At 38.3% G+C, this 17,338-nt stretch overlaps 1 protein-coding gene across 1 annotated transcript in view; it reads right to left on the bottom strand.

The window, feature by feature from the left end:
* ETFA (electron transfer flavoprotein subunit alpha) overlaps positions 1–17,338 on the bottom strand; it is a 32,415-nt gene that overhangs the window by 3,343 nt on the left and 11,734 nt on the right. Inside the window, exons 6-10 of the mRNA XM_063347371.1 lie at positions 16,650–16,760; positions 15,327–15,428; positions 14,438–14,506; positions 13,302–13,384; positions 1,253–1,318 (exon numbers count right to left, since the gene is read on the bottom strand). Of these exons, the coding sequence (XP_063203441.1) occupies positions 1,253–1,318; positions 13,302–13,384; positions 14,438–14,506; positions 15,327–15,428; positions 16,650–16,760 (431 nt within the window). The remainder of the gene's footprint in view (positions 1–1,252; positions 1,319–13,301; positions 13,385–14,437; positions 14,507–15,326; positions 15,429–16,649; positions 16,761–17,338) is intronic.

Here is a 17,338-nt window from a genome sequence, read left to right as displayed (position 1 = left end):
TTGGAGACTAAACACCTCGGCACAAAGACACTCCTTATACTCTGGCCCATCGGCCACCAGCATAGTCCCGAGGGAGCTGAGGAGCCCACTGGCAGTGCCACATGAGTGCTGCTCCTGCTGACTCCCGTGCTGTCTCCCTCTTGCTGCACTGCGAGTAGAAGAGACTACGGCGATGCTGTTCTCCTGAGAGCAGTGAGAATACCCTGCTGCAGACACACTACTCACACTTCTCAACAGCGACCTTCATCCCTGCCCATCTTTCATCCTTAATTTCTAATTATGGTTGGTTTTTCTCCACTGTGTCAACTGCTTGAGTCCCTGATTTTAGAAGACTGAGGTCCCAAAAAGGGTGCTGTATCCCAAATACAGCTTATATGGTTTTCTTCCCCAAAATATTTAAGTAATATATGCAAAAAGAACTAATTGTAAGAAAGCACAGATCATCCTACCACACCGGCTGGCTGTGAGGACAATTACCAGCCACATGAACTCACTCGTCTGTTATCGGTTAAACACAAGGATCTGCCTGTAAAGTTTTGCAAACCTTTTCCTCAGTTTTATAAGATATTCAAAGTTCTGGCTTTGGTTTCTGGTTATGCCAGAAAGCTTAAGTTCATTCCCTGGATATAGAAAAAAATATATATTATCGTTTTTCAAAAATGACTTGCGGGGAGGCAGGACAAGCTACAGTTGTTTGGCATTTGATAGTATGATTCAGCAGGTAATTCTGCTCCTCTTTCCAAATGCACCACGCTGGCAATTCCAATTTCGGATTATTTGCTTTGGCAACTAATGAGTTAAACCTTTTAAAGTTTTACTGCCGTTTTATAATAGGTTTCCATTTGAATGGCTAAATGCAGGAATGTCACAGACATCTTTTACTTTATGGAATAGTAAGTTCATAATTCAGATTGCACATTGTTATGCATGAATTAATATGTCATACTCTGAAATAAATGCAAATGGAACTATTGTATAGAATTCAGGCACGTGTTTTGTTTTTTTTAATAAACAAAGTCACCTAGCTGCTTCTACTTATCACTTATTTTACCAGTTTTTCTACTGTGTTAGATGTTTTGCCACAATACCTTTTTTTGGCAAGGCTCAGAGGGCTAGCGTGTTTTAAAGAAACAAACTGGCAATTTTAACATTAAAAGAAATTGGAAAACTGGCTAAAGTACTGATGTAAAAGCAAGGAAATCAACTCATTTCCTTCCTCAAAATCTTTTCTAGCACATCCATCTTTATATACCTTGCTGTCTTTCATCCCAGCCAAGTGCTGGATTGCTCCAGATATTCCCACAGCAATATAAAGTTCCTAGAAGAAAACAAAAAAGAGACATTTTTGGTATCCACAACATAGTTCCAAGTAAGCTCTCACAAACTTTACTCAAAATCAATTACATGCAGTAGTTTTTACATTACAGTAGTTTTCAATATTAAAGGCATCTGATGATTGGTTCCCTTCCCCACTTGGGGATGTAATGTAACCGTGAAAGGAGAATCCCAAAGGAGCATCTGGCAAAGACAGATGAGGGGGACGGGGAGGGGAAAAAAAAAAAAAAAAAAAGGAAAAAAAAGAGAGAGATCTGCATCAAACATAAAACACTGCTCAGCTCGAGGACAGGGCAATCAGTGCTACCCATGACCCTGGAGATTCCCAAGGCAAATATTAAGCAAGATAACCTATAAACGGATAATGCAGCCACCTAAAGAGAAAACCTAGGCTTTTTTGTTTGAAGCCTCTAGGATCCTTTAAATAAGACAGAATGCACAAAGCTGAAATTCAGGTGTTTAAACCTTTAAAAAGTTTCCTGTGTGGCAGGATAAAACATTTTGGATAGTGAAGTAGGCTTGCACTTGTAGCGATAGTTCTATTATTTACCCCAGCCCTCAGTGTCCACATGCCCTAAAGCTTTTCTTCCCCCATTCACTGTCGACTCCTACACGGGATGAGTAAAGAAACGCTTCCCAGGAAGGCACCAACACGCTGATTCTTCACATCTTGGGGCTCCCAATCTAGCATCTCCAAAGAGACTGACATTCAAAATAGATGAAAACGTATAGGCAAATAGATCTATATCAATAATTTTAATTCACAGCAGAAACGTATTTTTTTTCCCCTCAGGCTGAAAGTCATCCAGGCTATAATCTATCCAAAACCAAGTATGTTTTCAGCTCTGTGACAGTTTTCTCACTACCGCAAATCCAAGTAGCAGTCAAACCTGGACTGTTTAGCTACCTAATTTTACAGAAGACGACCAAAGAAAATACTTTTCACCAACTCATTCAATAAAAGGAAACTGTAATACACAAAAATAGTTGGGGAATCATGTCAAAACCAATCAAAAGGTGGTGTTTATACATGCTTAGAAAAGATGCAACCCTGAAATACTAACAGAATTTCTCTTTTAATAATACCAAGGTTAGTCCATATTTAAGAACATACAAATCTAATTCAAGAAATTAATTCTGGGGCCAGGGAGGGTAAGAGGATCAAAAAATCTTATCCCTGTGCAACTGAAGATGTGCATTACAGTTAAGTGGCTTTTAACGGAGAGAACAAAGCCCAGCTGTGGAACAGGCACAGACCTGCACAACAGGCTGGCAAATGAAGGTGTTCAAATGGAGACCACGCAGACTGCTTCCTCCATACAGGCCTGATACTCATCATATCAATTAAAGAAAAAAAAGATTATTGCTTTCTGATGTTTCTGCAGCTATACATTTCACCTATTACACTGGTTTTTAAACAGGAATAGATAAATAAAATTTATGAAGCTTCTCTACGCTTTTCTACACGAGCTATCTCCTATAAAAATTGAAGGGGAGGGACAACAGAGCAGGAACAAAGTATTTCCTATTAAAAAGGCTTACTTTGAAATTGAAACACAGAATCTAGTCTATATATTTCCACAAAAACACACAGCTGTTGAAGACACTCAGAATTTTCTTAGCCTCAATAGCATTTTACTGAGTAGATTACTACTGGAGGTCAATCCATTTTAACCACAGCTGCAACGTAATATAATATGCCCATATAAGAACTCACGGTAAGAATACAATATTTTAATTATACCAAATAAAAGAACAGATGTTACAGGAGAAATTATTCTAACATCATATAGTCTTTAATACAAGCTCTTTTTAAAAACACATTACTGTAATTTGATTTTTTTTTTCAGAGCAATTCATTAAGTGCCAGTCATCTAGACTACCAGAGACTCTTCTCAGTCTGTTTAACATTGTGAAGTTCAGTCTTTGGAAAGAATCCAGCTAACCAGGAACCAGATGCCTATGTATATATTCTATTAAAATATCTAGCAAAGACAAGGATGTTTCATTAAAAGGACATTTGTAAATCGTCAGGCTTGTCTAAAAAGCCTTTCTTCTGCCTCTAAGCTATGCCCTTCTAGCTTACGTGCTTTTAGCTCTCTGGCTAAGGTAACTGGTCCCCGCTGTAACACACACGGCAAATCACCTCAGTAACGCTTTCATACAAAGAACACACAGGACAGCATGTTTCTTATCAATAGTTTCATACTATAAAATAGATTTGATTCCTTAAATCTTAGTTTAAATCTATTCTACAATTTCATAGGAGGGAAACAAAGGACCCACAAGGTCTGAATGATAAAGATTCAGGACTGTTCAGTACTCTCCAAGGAGAGAATTCAACTAGTCATCCAGAGAGGTCATAAAAGACCCAGAAATTCAGATCTCTCAGTTATGTTCAGGGTAATACCCTTGTTTTGGTATTTCCCCTGAGATCATTAACTTCTATCAAGCCTTTTGCTGAGTCCTACCATTTCTACTGTGTTAGCGTTCGAAGTCCCAAGTCAGAACTGCAGCCGCAAGCACTATGAAGTAAGTGAGGGAACAAAACGGAAAGCAGATCAGTACCACAGAGCAGTGTCGCTTCCAACCGCGTTACATGACATGCCTGCCATCGCAGCAGAGAGCACATTAAGGTCTGGAAGGAGATCTCAGCTCCTCAGAGCTCATCTACGCAGGAGACCCACCCCACGCCAAGGCACAAAACGGCATGAATCAGAGTCTGGATCGCACCTCTTAGGTGCCAACAAAGATGGCTTTGCACCAACTTCCAAGTTCCTGCTTTTTGGATCCCTGGAAGCTGCTCTAATTACTGCTGTCAGGTGGCTGATCCACAGCCTACAATTACAGGCACTTACGTCAAAGCCCAGGACACGAAGCGGCATTTATCAACTCCCCGGTGCTTGTGCACAGGCAGGTTTTCACTGAAGGGCTGCTGCCAGTGCTGTGCCACAGGAGAACGGTGTAACAAAACAGCAAACAAATTCTGTACCGGGGGCTCGCTGCACTGTCTGATACAAATGACGTCCCAAAAGCAATTAAAGTCAAGGAAAATGAAAAGTTTTGGTGGTATAAGGGCATGACATCAGATTAGACAATTGTCTTCCCTCGCAGTAACTTCATTTCACACAGGAAATAATTACCATACATATGTCATAGACATGCCACAAATCTTTATTTTGTCTGAAGTGGATAGCAGACACCAGCAGAGGGGAAGGGACACCCAAGAAGAGAGCTAAGGGTGAGAAAGCGCACAATGGAGGGAACAGGCAGCACAGGACATGGGGTAGACCAAAAAGCTAGCAGCATATGAAGCAGAGGGCAGCGAAGCACCATCAGGAAGCACTGAAAGACATGCCATAGCAGAAAGCGCTGGGTACGTCAGTAATGTGAAGATATGATGGTGGGGGCATCAGCACGTAACACACCCATTAGGCTTCTCACAAGGGCTACAGCAGCAGCCAGAGCTGATTCTGACAGCAAACTGGCACAGAAGCCAAGAGTTTTAATTTGTCCTGCCACACAATATCCCACATGACTCCAGTGGGAGCCAGGACCCGGACAGAGACCTCTAAGTTTGTAAGCACAGATTTGTATCACAACAACCCTAAAACGAAACAAAACTCCAAGCTCCGCATTTATCCTATTCAAAGGCAAGATTCCAAATCAAGAATCCAACTTCTCATTTGCTATTTGAAGTATTCATCTAGCCTTGCTTTGTCTTCTTGACAAACATGACCGTGGTATGTCCTGTAGAGAGAGTCATTGTATGCTAATCATTAAAATGAAAAAATGTTCCTTAGCCATCCCTTAAACTCCTATTTCTGCTTTAAATCTACCCAGCTTACATATTAGCACCTATAGCAAGTCCATGAGACTTCACGTGCATGAATCTGCACAACTGGCTCCAGAATCCATACAGCCAGTTACACGCTGTTTAGATAAACGTCACAAGAGTGCTATAAGTGAGTGATTATAATTACCAATATACCAATGCAGTTATTTTCCTGTGCATACTGACTCTTCCCATTACTTATAGAACAATTTGTGGTATATAATATTACTTCATTTTTACTTATGAGAATATTTAAAAACGCCTTGGGCTGCCTTGGGGCAATTAAGGTACATTTGCTTAAGAGACCCACAAGAACAGTTTTTAGTTGCAACTTACAGTGACTTTGAGTGCTGCTGTAAGAGACTACTGTGCATCCACAGGTGCAACACAAGATGAGGTAGTCACTTTACAAGCATGCCGTCAGCTACTATTGATTTTTATGCCAATTTTTGAATTACACTGAAAACCTTTAGTGTACATCAATTTATCATCCTACCAGTGGCATGCTTTTAAACAGGCTAGTTTAATAAACCCCTTTGGCACACGTACTCTTTTTAAAGGCAGCTCAGATATTTTATTTTCTTTGCAAGAGTGAAAGGACAATGAAATTAGAAAGAAATCTTTGTAATGAAAATTGCTTCACACAAGAGTTTCCTTCCAATTACAAGCTATTAACCCAATAAAATATTTTCTGACTTGACACTAGTTCATATATATTGCACTGCATATCAAACAGTTATCCAGTATGTCCTACTTTGATGCAGTTGAGTATATTGCATTCAAGAAGCACACATTACTAAACTATATCCCAACTACAGTTTCTTTTTCACTTTAAGAACCTTTGATCAGCCAAGCTATATAATTACTCTTAAGGGTGGTTAGGGTGTCTGCTGGAGTGCAGGGCCATACAGCAATTTTTTTTTTCTCTCTCTAGGGAAAAGCACATCAATTGCTTTCAGCTAAATGCACTCACATATGAATATTTTAGTACAATTTAATGTTTCTGCACCAACCCCAAAGGAGCAGAGCATCAATTTGTGAACATAGTTTTCTTGGAGTTAAAAGCTACACTGGATAATGCAGGATGAAAGGGGTTGTCAATCCTTAGCTTTTTAGCAAGTCAGAGAAAGGTAGTCTGTAAATTCAGTCCCAGCTGCATACAAATAGCTCTCTAAAGTTTGCCACTATAAAGCTACTTTTCAACAATAGTGAATTATCAGAGGAGATATTCCAAAAACAATTTCCCAAGCATGGTCAGTTTTCCCAATGCTATTCCCATCTGCTAGCTACCTAACAGCCTTGGCCATTTACACAATGAAAAGTGCACCTGCTGGTCTGTTAATAAAACGTAATGTACAAATAACACATTCCTACAAAGAAGCTAGCTAAAGGTAGGAAAAATTAAGTAATGCACCACATGTTTGAATAGAGAAACTTTAGTATCTCAATATTCTCTTGTATGTGTAACACATTAGGAAGTAATAAAGATCTTATAATTGATAAGCAAGGAGTAGAACATTTTTAAAGTGAGTACAATCAAGATGACAGGAGTGACACTTCTCATGAAGCTAATGGAATTAATTAGTTCATTCTGTTGTAATTTTTGGTAAGAGCCAGAGAACAAAAAGGAACAGAAATCCTGGAATAAAATATACCTTGTTTCATTTTCCCTACACTTCCCCACAAGAGAGTGAAGGGAAACAAAACTTCACAGATATGCCAACCTGAGCAAGCAAGTGATGCCTAAGCAAGCGATGGGAAGTAACACTGAAGAGTTAGTATCCACTTATTAGACAATGAAACTCATGCATTTTCGAGAAAACAAAACCAGGCTAAGTGAAGTATTTGATTGCTTTGCTACCAAATACAAAGCAATATGAATCACAGGAAAAATGTAAATAACATTATATTGTTTTTCTCCCTTCCTGCTACTCCCAAAGCAAGAAGATGACTGACTACTAAGTGCTAAGAAGCCCTTCGCTGCAGTGAAAGGGACTGCCTAGTAAAATACTGGGGCATAGACAAGCTCAGAAAGTGTCCCACCCTCTTGTAAGAGAAGCAGAGCAACAGGAATTCCACTGATCTGTAGACCATTCTGCACCTTCGTGTATCTCTCCACCAGGAAATGCTTCCTTGACATTCAGCTTTCCTTTTCCTGCTTCCAATTTCATCCCACTCCTGCATTTTTTACCTAATACAACACCTTGAGTTGTTCCTGTTCTTCCACAGCTTTGGTGCCTTTCAACTGAACCAAGACCTCACTCTTCAGCATCTCAACTGAAGCTGCACCTCTTTAACATGTCTCTTTTTCCCTCATTATTACCGTCAATTCCTGACAGTTGTAAATCTGCCTCTCTTTTGAAGTTCCTGCAATTACGTTCAGAGACCCTCTGGTACGAAACTGAAGCTTAAGCACTGAAGCTAAGCAGGTCAGCAAGCTTACTCCTGGCGATCATATCAGAACTACGCTGAATTCCCATCTGCATTCCCCACCCGAGGTTTCTCAGCACATGCAATATCCAAACGCATCTGCCTTCTGTGCAATTGTATCACATTTCTAGCACAATCATCTAACTCAATATCAATTGTCACTACATCATACATTTCCTAATTTCTGCCTTCCTGAGTTTTCCATCTCAGTTTCTTGTTGCCTGTTAGTATTTTGTGCCCAATGTTGAAAGTAACAAAACAGTAGCAACTGACCACCTGGAAAAAAAAAAAGGAGTTCTGCCTGGCTGTGCTTTCCCTGCTGGATGCACCCTCTGTACCGTACCGTCCTCAAGAAGAAAACCTCGCAATAAAGTCTGAGACGGCGAAGGTGAGGCTTTCCAGCCATGGTCCACTGATGGCTAACCCCAGATGGACACCCTGAGTCCTACAATTGTGAAACTGGTCTGGCCACATCTTCCCTATTGCCAGCTAGGAAAACCTATAAAGAAAGCTAAAGCAGTTATAGAACTGGACCCCAAAAAGAACACAGACTTCAACAGATGAAAATAAAATAAATTAAAAGAGTGATTATTTAAACTCTGAAGAGATTAAACTAGAAGGATGCCTTTCAGGCAGCAGCAGATCCTTCATGAGGATCCCAACAGCCTAAAACGACGCAGATTTTCTGGGGAAAAACAAACAAACAAACAAACAAACAAAAAAACCCCCAAAAAACAACTCACAGTGCCACTGAGGTTTTGTTTGTTTTCTTGGGGGTTGAAGTTGAGAGCAAGATAATCCCAATACAACCCCATCTTCCTTCAAAAACTGAAGGGAGAATATAATTGGATTGGGACACAAGGGAAAACTTGTGAGGCCATGGGAACAATTTGGCTGTCCAAACATAGGTGCCTAGTGGCATTGTAGACAGTGTAGGATTTGCCATCTGAATGCTCTGATGCTCTTCCAGAAGGAAGTCTCCAGGTCCCACACAATAACTACCAGCCCTGTGAATGTACTTTTTATATCCCAGGTGGCTAAAATAGCATTAGACACCTATTTGTAGGCATTCAATCATCCCCTATACGTCCCTTCCTTGCAAATCTGTACTGCAAAGGTCACAGTTCAGAAACTAAAAGAAGCTACTTAAGGCTTATAGCAGTTGCTTTGCAGTTGCTTTCCTTTTCTCGCAATAGTCAGAATTTTTTTGTTTAAATATTAGACAAATTATGGAAGTTCATGAGAAAGATTACATATTTCTTTCTATGTTAGAAATGCTGGTAATTATACCTAGGCTAAGGAAAGCTAATACTGAACTAAAAAATGAAGCATTCATGTTCCATTCATAAAAGTTTTAAATAACTGAGAAACATTATTTACCTTCTTTCTTCTCTGCCTCCCTTTTGTTCTTGTTTCCTGCTTTTTTTTTGTGAATGAGATAGAAAGAACTGGGAAGATTTTTACTATGAAGACTAATGCCCCTGACTATTTGAAATTTCTTACCTAAAAATAGCAGTTACTCTGGGGTGGTGGTGGGAGGCTTGATTTGTGCAGGGAATTTAGTATTTTCTAACTGGATATACTTAACTAATACTTAACAGTAGGCATTCATGTGAAGGATATTTTTATCCAAAACCAACTAATTTGAACATTCTTAAAAGAGCTTTTTTCTTAAACAGAAACTAGATACAGTGCTTAATCTGAAAACTGAATTTCATTTTTCTGCAGAACACCTGCATATAAGAAATAGTGGAAAACAACTGGCTTCTAATTTAAAAAAAAAAGTTCCTAAAATGGTTGTCACTGATTAAAAACACTGAATATACTAAATTGCTTTTTTAATTAGGAAGGTAACATTTTATATTTTAATATATCCACTTATGCCTAAAAATTTCCTTCCTTCCATCTCATCAAATAATACACATCAGCCTTCTCTTTCATAAGACAGAACGTTCAAACAGGAGCTGCAATCACCTGAAATCAACAGGTAAAAAAAGCTACTAACAGAAACAAAAATAATACACCAAACATTTTAGCAACTGGAATAAAATTATACAAAAGAAAAACTACCACAGATCAAGTCAAAACCCAACAAAACGCATAAATTCCAGCATCAAAGTTTAGAGATCCAAGGCTATGTTGGAAGTGTAGATGTACTGTACAGAACTAATTCTCAAACTGAAAGAAGGTGAAATTTGTGCTCCTTAATCAACTGCCTTCTCTCATTACTTAAGCAAAACAAACTACAATTGTTTCTTGAACTGACAGTTTGTTCATGCATTAACACATCAGCATTTCAGGAAAGCTGCTGCGGCTGTGAGGTTCTCGTGTCCTGTGATGCACTGTCTGGGCTGCACTCTTAACTGAAGCCAGTTACCGAATTACTGAAGGACCAATGCCGAAAATTACCATTCCTTCACCAAATCCACGATCAAACACACAAGGGTAGAAAGAAGCAGATCTTTTAGATTATTACCTTCTTACCCAATGACCAGCACAGAAACACTCCCCAGCAGTCATACACAAAAAGCAGCAGTGGAAGCACCTCCCCTCTTCCTGAGCTTGTAACTAACTCTTCTCCCTCTGTAGTCTCAAAAATGACCCAATTCCAGAGTCCTTTAAAAACAATGCATTCCAATCCTCCACTGAGACTGGGCGAGAGACTATTAATAGAAGAGTAAGAGCATATGCTAAGATACTTTCCCATCAGAAACTAACAGCTGCACAGGAGAGCAAGTATGTCTCAAACTCCAACGGTTTCTTGTATCCAAGATTCCTCCCCTGCTTAAAACCCCCACGCCCAGGAAGGCATGCGCCATGTCAGCTGGAGTTCAACACTAAACACAAAACTCAGGTCTCAGCTAATATAACCAACCAACGTACAAAGCTGCTTTGCAATTTTCCAGATAAAACGGCATGATCTACCCCTGAACTAATGATATCAAACATACCTTACAGGAAGAAAAGCAGTCATCTTCTAGAGGATTGTTAAAATAGCCAGCATAATCGTGATCTGATCAAGAAAGGTCAGTTCTACTCCTTTTGTAACTGAACTCTATCTTCCACTGCACAGAATAATTCTCTAGGTGAAGTACCAAAAAGACAGTGAAGTAGAATTAGGAACATGATGTTAAGAATTTGCAGCTTTAAACAGCCTCATATTTAAGATACCTATCCAGCACATTGAAAAATTAATTCCGGTCACCAGCAATTCTAGGGGCTTAGTATCAATTCAACTTGCTCTTTCATTACGATTAACTTACAATATTTTCTATACTTCTAAGCCACTATATGCTGCCCTTGTATGTATTTTAAGATCCAGAAGAAATATTTGAATAATTTGGAAGTAGTAGTATATAATTTTCAATACTCTACATAACTCACTAAGTATTTGTTAAGGGAGATGAGAGAGAAATGCATCAACCTGCTGACAAAAAGATGTAGCACCATGCAATTGTGCCAGTTAGTATCATTTATTGACACAATAGTTAAACATTCATTACTCAGTTCTGACTGACTAATGGCTACTTTAACAATCCTCTAGAAGATGACAATGATGACACTGATGTGATCCTATGATGTGGCTGTACGTTCTTATGACTTTCACATGTTGCTATGAGCAATCTGTGGCAAGTTATAGCACTATATCTTCATCAAAAACTAGTCTTTTTTGTTTCAACATAATTGTTTATATGCCCTTGACTCTGGAAAGAATGTTCATTGTTGAGCCTTGAGACACACAAACCAGAGCTGAGCTGTCTTCAAATTAGCATTTTCCACTTCATTAATGGATATTTGGGTAGTGAAGTACTAAGGATGGTCAGTCCCATCTCATGCCCTTTCAAAATATGCAGTTAAATGACACTCAGCTTACTCCCTGGTTTTCAAACGTTTGGGTACGCAACAACCAGCTAAAGATTGCCTCCTTACGACAATCAACTCTGCCTTCTTCGGAACCTGCAATTACCATGTATGTTGCAGTTGCACTTACTGAATTAGTGTTGATCAGCTTGCTGAGACCTATAGCTGTAATATATTGGACCTTATGTCTACTGTGTGATCAAAAGAAAGTGTGTTATATTTAAACACAAATGTTCCCTTAGCAAAGAAGAAGTACTATGCTGAGGGCTACAGTTGTCCTGCACTATGTCCGAAAAAAAAATATACTGTGCACAAAAGAAAGACATCACCAGAAAGAAGAGTTTGGGTTGCATTTATAATCTCTAAAGCCTCACAATTTCCTTGCATAGCAGAGCTTAGTATCACTGCTGTCAAGATTTTGGAAGGACACAATACGCAACCAGATGGACCTTAAGTCTTATCAAAGAATTTCTCAGAAGCTGTTTTTTGTAGCAGTTGGTTATTGTATAGATTTACACGTTAAACACTAGTGTGCCTAGAAATAGCTCCACTTAGCCCTCCACAGCTACCATCAGAAGGCCTCTGATGAGGACTTAAAAAAAATAAAGCAGTAAACATCCTTATCCACATTTCGAGACAGAAGAACTCAGAAGCACAAAGCATCTTATTCAAGAAAACCCAGCAGGCAGAACTGACAACAGACTCTAGGAATCTGTACATGTACAGCTTTTTAGTATCATTGAAATTATTGCAATTTGGTAAATGCAGCAGTTAAAACATGACAAGTTTCCCTACTAAGTTCTAGCTCACTCTCCCTTTCTGGTCTCATTAAACCATTAACAAGTAAAAAGTTGCTCTTTGGTGCCTTCTGTTGCCATAGACACTCATCAAAGAGAACTGCTTACTGAAAGGTGGATTGTTTACTCAATTACGTAGCTCAAAGTATGCATCTGACAGACTGCCATACCTGCCCATGTTCTCAGTCACAATTCCATACTCACATCCATGAACATTGCATCTCAGTACATCCCAGTGCACACTCTGCCCCACACTGAGATGAGCTACATTTGTACCTTCTTATTTACAAAGGCTCAATGTGGTTTATCTGTCTACCGCTTTCCCCATGTTACCCCAGGTCATAAGGAATAATGGAAGTAGTCTCAGATTTCTACACGACGGAAAGGCACCTCCCTAGATCCAAAAAGACACAGGGATAGAAATCAGTCCCCTGTGATATCAAGATGCATAGCAGGAAATATGTGCAGCAGGTTATTTCCCAACATTTAGGCCACTCATTAGAGTACACCCTTCTTGATATTTCACTCTAGCAGCCCACCTGTAGATTATTTCTCTCTTAAGTTTCTTGCATTTTCATCTCTTACAAAAATTTTGCAATCATAATGCAATAATCCAGTTATAGTTACCACAGCTTTAAAAAAAAAAAATCACCTGTAAAAAACAAACTTTCCAGAGATCATGCCACATGTCAATATAATGTCAAGCTTATGTTGGCAATGACATCTTTTACCATATCAATGATGGCTCTTAGAAAACTAAAAAAGGTTCAGCGCAGGCGACCATGAAAAAACCCAGCATGCAAAACCTCTGACAAAACTGTCTGCAGAACACTTCCAATTGACCCAAAGTAGAGATTTATATCACAGCTTGCTGCTGTAGTTTTGCAAACACATGGTCAAGTGACAGTATCACAACGGGCACACTAAGATTTTCCTGTTAGGCTCAGTATTAAGCCTTTGCCCATTTCTAAGCATTTGCTTTGAAGGAAAATGCATGCTAGAAAACTTTGCAGCTCTTTTATGAAAGATATTTCCATACTTACTGGTGCTACTATTTTGCCCGTCTGTCCAACTTGCATGTCATTAGGAACAAAGCCAGCATCAACAGCTGCACGGGAAGCTCCAACTAGTTGAAAGAAAATATTTCCAGTGTTTTCTTTTAAAATATTAGCAAGCCAAATTTCTATCACCATAAAAGCACATGGATTTTACTGAAGAGTCCCATACTTTAAGGGCACGTATTTAGAAACTTCCCTCTTAAAAGCTCTTATAGTAATCCCTCTCTATACCACTGGCTGAAACTTCCAAATACTAAGTGCTAATGCACTTCATAAGCAACAGGAAATCCTTACTCCCAGCAGCAAAAGGCCATATATTAAAACCCAAGGATTTCAGTCTGGCGTATTTCCATTATTTTCTCTTGTCGCTTTGTAAAAAGAAGATTTTCCCATAAATGTCTTCCCATAATGTTCCTCCACGTTTGAACAGAACACATGTGCCATCTTATACTGCTGTGGAGCTCAAAAGTCAGGCATTGTAAAGAAAAATATCAAAGTAAACTTGAAAACGCCACATGGGCATTTAGTTAGTGAAGCCACCAATTTAAAAACAAAGCCATTCACGTAACACTATAAATTCATTATTACACATGAAATCTAAAACTAATGTAGTTAAAAATGTTAATGGAAACAGTTCTTCCTCCTTCCCCAACCTTTACTTAAAATATTTTGCTGAAACTCTGTACATGGTAAGTTTTCTCCTATTAATACAAAAGCATAGCAAAAATACAAAGCCACTCAAACTACAAGAACTGCGAAAGGGATTCTGTAAAGTAGTATATAAGGACATACAAAGAAAATATCATCTCTTCAAAGTGAGCCAAGACCATTTTTTAATTTATACAACTTCAATTTCTGTTTGTGAGCTTAACTTCTGGAGACTTGAGGAGGACAGGGAATATTACAGTTTAGTATTTTTTGTTTCATACATGGGCATTTAAATACACAGTTGACCCCAATGACAAGACAAGACAAAACTTTATGACTAAACTAACAGGATTTTAAGAATTTATTTGATAGAGACATGAGAATAAAAGACTTAAGATGAACATCATTTTTAATGTGACCTTTTTAAATTATAATAACCAGGGTTAAAAAAAGAGAATGAAAACAAGCTTTACCTGCAGCATGCAACTGATCTGCAAGATCATATAACAACTTGAAATTTTCACCACTCTTCAAGCCTCTCCCTTAAAAGTTAAGAACAAGGAAAGATAAAGAAAGAAGAACATAATGTGCTTTAAGATTTTTTTATTGCCTACATAAACTTTCTGTATGAGTATTTGCATTTGCGAAGGCACAAACATATGCCTGCATAGGGTATTTCTGGACATATTACTAAATAGAATTCACTATTTGGAGGATTTAGCTTTTGTCTTTGTGATTAATATTATTATTTCATATGTATAAACCACTCTGTCTGCTTTACTTCCTGCACACTGCACCATCAAGATCATTCTCTGAAATCAAGGAAACGGGATTTTTTACTAATTTGTGCTCCCTCTGCTGGCTTTAGGTACAAAACTCTGTAGTGGGATAACTACAGAATAACTTTTTAGCTGTAAGCATACAGTAAAAATCACAGTCCATCACTTTATACCTGAAAGCAGAATACAAACATAATGATTTTTAAAATCATTAAAGCCATTACATAATAATGTTTGGACTGCCTGTAATGATTAGCAATAATTTTAAACATAACAGATTTGGATCTAAACCCACTACATATTGCTACAATTTTAGAGACTCACCAAATATGACAATATTCTCAAAAAGCCTACTAGCATATGTTAAACTCATGTTTTGCCTCTTAACACAACATACATGTTGGGTGCGTCACCACTGGCCCCTATGTCGTATCTCAGAATTACATCATAATTTTTTCTTAACGTATCACATTATAATATATATATAACATTATAACATATATGTTCTGCTACAGATACTATTTAATCAAGATGTACCATTACTTAAATGTAACATAACATAGTTTTAGTATTATCTACTTACCACCCGATACAACCACTTTTGCACTAGTAAGCTCTGGCCGATCGCTTTTTGTCAACTTCTGCTCAATCCATTCAGACAGGCCAACAGGCGGTGGAGGGGTTACTGCATTCATCAGATGAAGAAAAACATCCCCAAGAAAAAGGATAAATGGTGTATTTTCAACCTTTTAAATCTAAGCTTAAATTTAATGCAAAAGTTCACTCTATAACCAATTCTACCAAAGATTTTAGCTACTCTCTGTAATTGCTCTGTGGCTCTGATTTACAAGCCTCTTTTCGTTAGTTGTGTTTAAGTAACCTATAGTACAAGCTGCACTAAAATGAAGGCGTGATGTATAAGTAATACAGTGATATCAACCCAGCATACTAAGTGTGGTTCTTATTAAGACAGGCAAACAAGCCAATTAAGTGGTGCAAAGACAATGCAATACGCTAATCTTAAGCATCAAGTAGCATTTGTTTCCTAACATCCACAGACGTTAGGAACTACAGGATGGTTCAGGGGCAGGCACTAAGCCATCCAGAGAAATACCAGGACTGGAACACACACACAGCACATTACTAATGATTGCCTTTGCTGGATTTACAGCAAAAAAGAGTAAGGTGATCAAACACTGGAAGAGGTTGCCCAGATTGGTTGTGAAGTCTCCATCTGTGGACATACGGAAGGCCTGTGGACACAGTCCTTGGCAACCTGCTCGGGGGGGATGGACTAGATGGTCTTAAGAAGTCATTTCCAACCTCAACCATTTTGTGATTCTGTGACTGGATTTATCTATTACCAAAGCTACACTGGCTTCATTAAAATAATAATTTAAACTCATTTAGTTAAAACTGATCTAAAACAACAACTAAGCATTCTCAAATCAATTTAAACTGCTACTAATTCAGCTAGACACTGTAATGACCTGTCTTAATTGAAATACGACCCATTAAACCAAAACTGTGGACAGCCAGCCACTTTTATTTTTGCACCATCTTGCTTTGAAAGCCAATCTGGCTATTCGAACAGCTGTAACTTTAAATAAGGAAAAGTTTCAAGATTGTGGTGGCAGAGCCTTAAGCAGCGAGTGAAATGAGCGCACAGATTTCAGCACAGATAATCTCCATTTCTGGTCAAGGAAGTAGCAAGTGAGCAGATAATCCACATCTTCCCTTACCAGACATCACTAAAACGTGCCTGTATTTACCCATATTAAAAGCATAAAGCTCTGATTATGACAATCAGTTTGCATTGACAAATACTTCTGCAAAACATCACTGTGCAGTGAACAAAACTTAACTCTATTATACAAAACAACAAAATATGAGAACAAATACTCACACTTTTCTAAACTGGCACTACCACCACTTGTTGGTGCGGCCTCAAAAGAAGTTCCCCGTATGGTAAATACTTTAATCGGTTCATCGCATTGCACAGTGCAAAGAATATTTCCTAAAAAAAAAAGAAAAGGGTCACGTTACATTTTTAAAGAAGATAATATCAGACATACTATGCCTTTTAAAAAACAAATAAAACTAACACCAGAAAGACATCAGCAGTTCTACTAGAATAGGCAACATTCAGAAAGTTACTTTTCAAAATTGCAGTTTTAGATGACTAAAACTTGAAACCTACGCACTTAGTAAATGTAGCCTACAAATATTTTAACTTACTTTTTAGCTCCATATTTCTGAAGTAGGCTAACAAATCCTCTATTTTTAAAGGATACAGAGCATTTAAATCATCTCTTATGAAAGAGCTTTTAAATTTCAGAAGGGGGGGGAAAACCCCAACTTTGAAAGTGTCATCCTTAAACATAAAGAGTGTCTATAATTCAAAGTAGGTCTTTTCTCCTGTTGCATGAATTCATCAGAACAGAAGACAATGAGGCCTGCCCCAAGTATCCGCGGGATCATGTTTCTCTCAATAATATATAACATAAGGTATCTACTTCACACTGGAGGCGGCAAGGAACAGAGAAAAATGCTGCAACACCAGCTAATCATAAACAAAGTCACCTTGAAACTGTG

This window comes from Chroicocephalus ridibundus, chromosome 9 (assembly GCF_963924245.1).
Source record: "Chroicocephalus ridibundus chromosome 9, bChrRid1.1, whole genome shotgun sequence".
Classification (NCBI taxonomy): domain Eukaryota; kingdom Metazoa; phylum Chordata; class Aves; order Charadriiformes; family Laridae; genus Chroicocephalus; species Chroicocephalus ridibundus.
The sequence above is the reverse complement of the archived record's forward strand: the minus strand, read 5'-3'. Positions and strand labels throughout refer to the sequence as shown.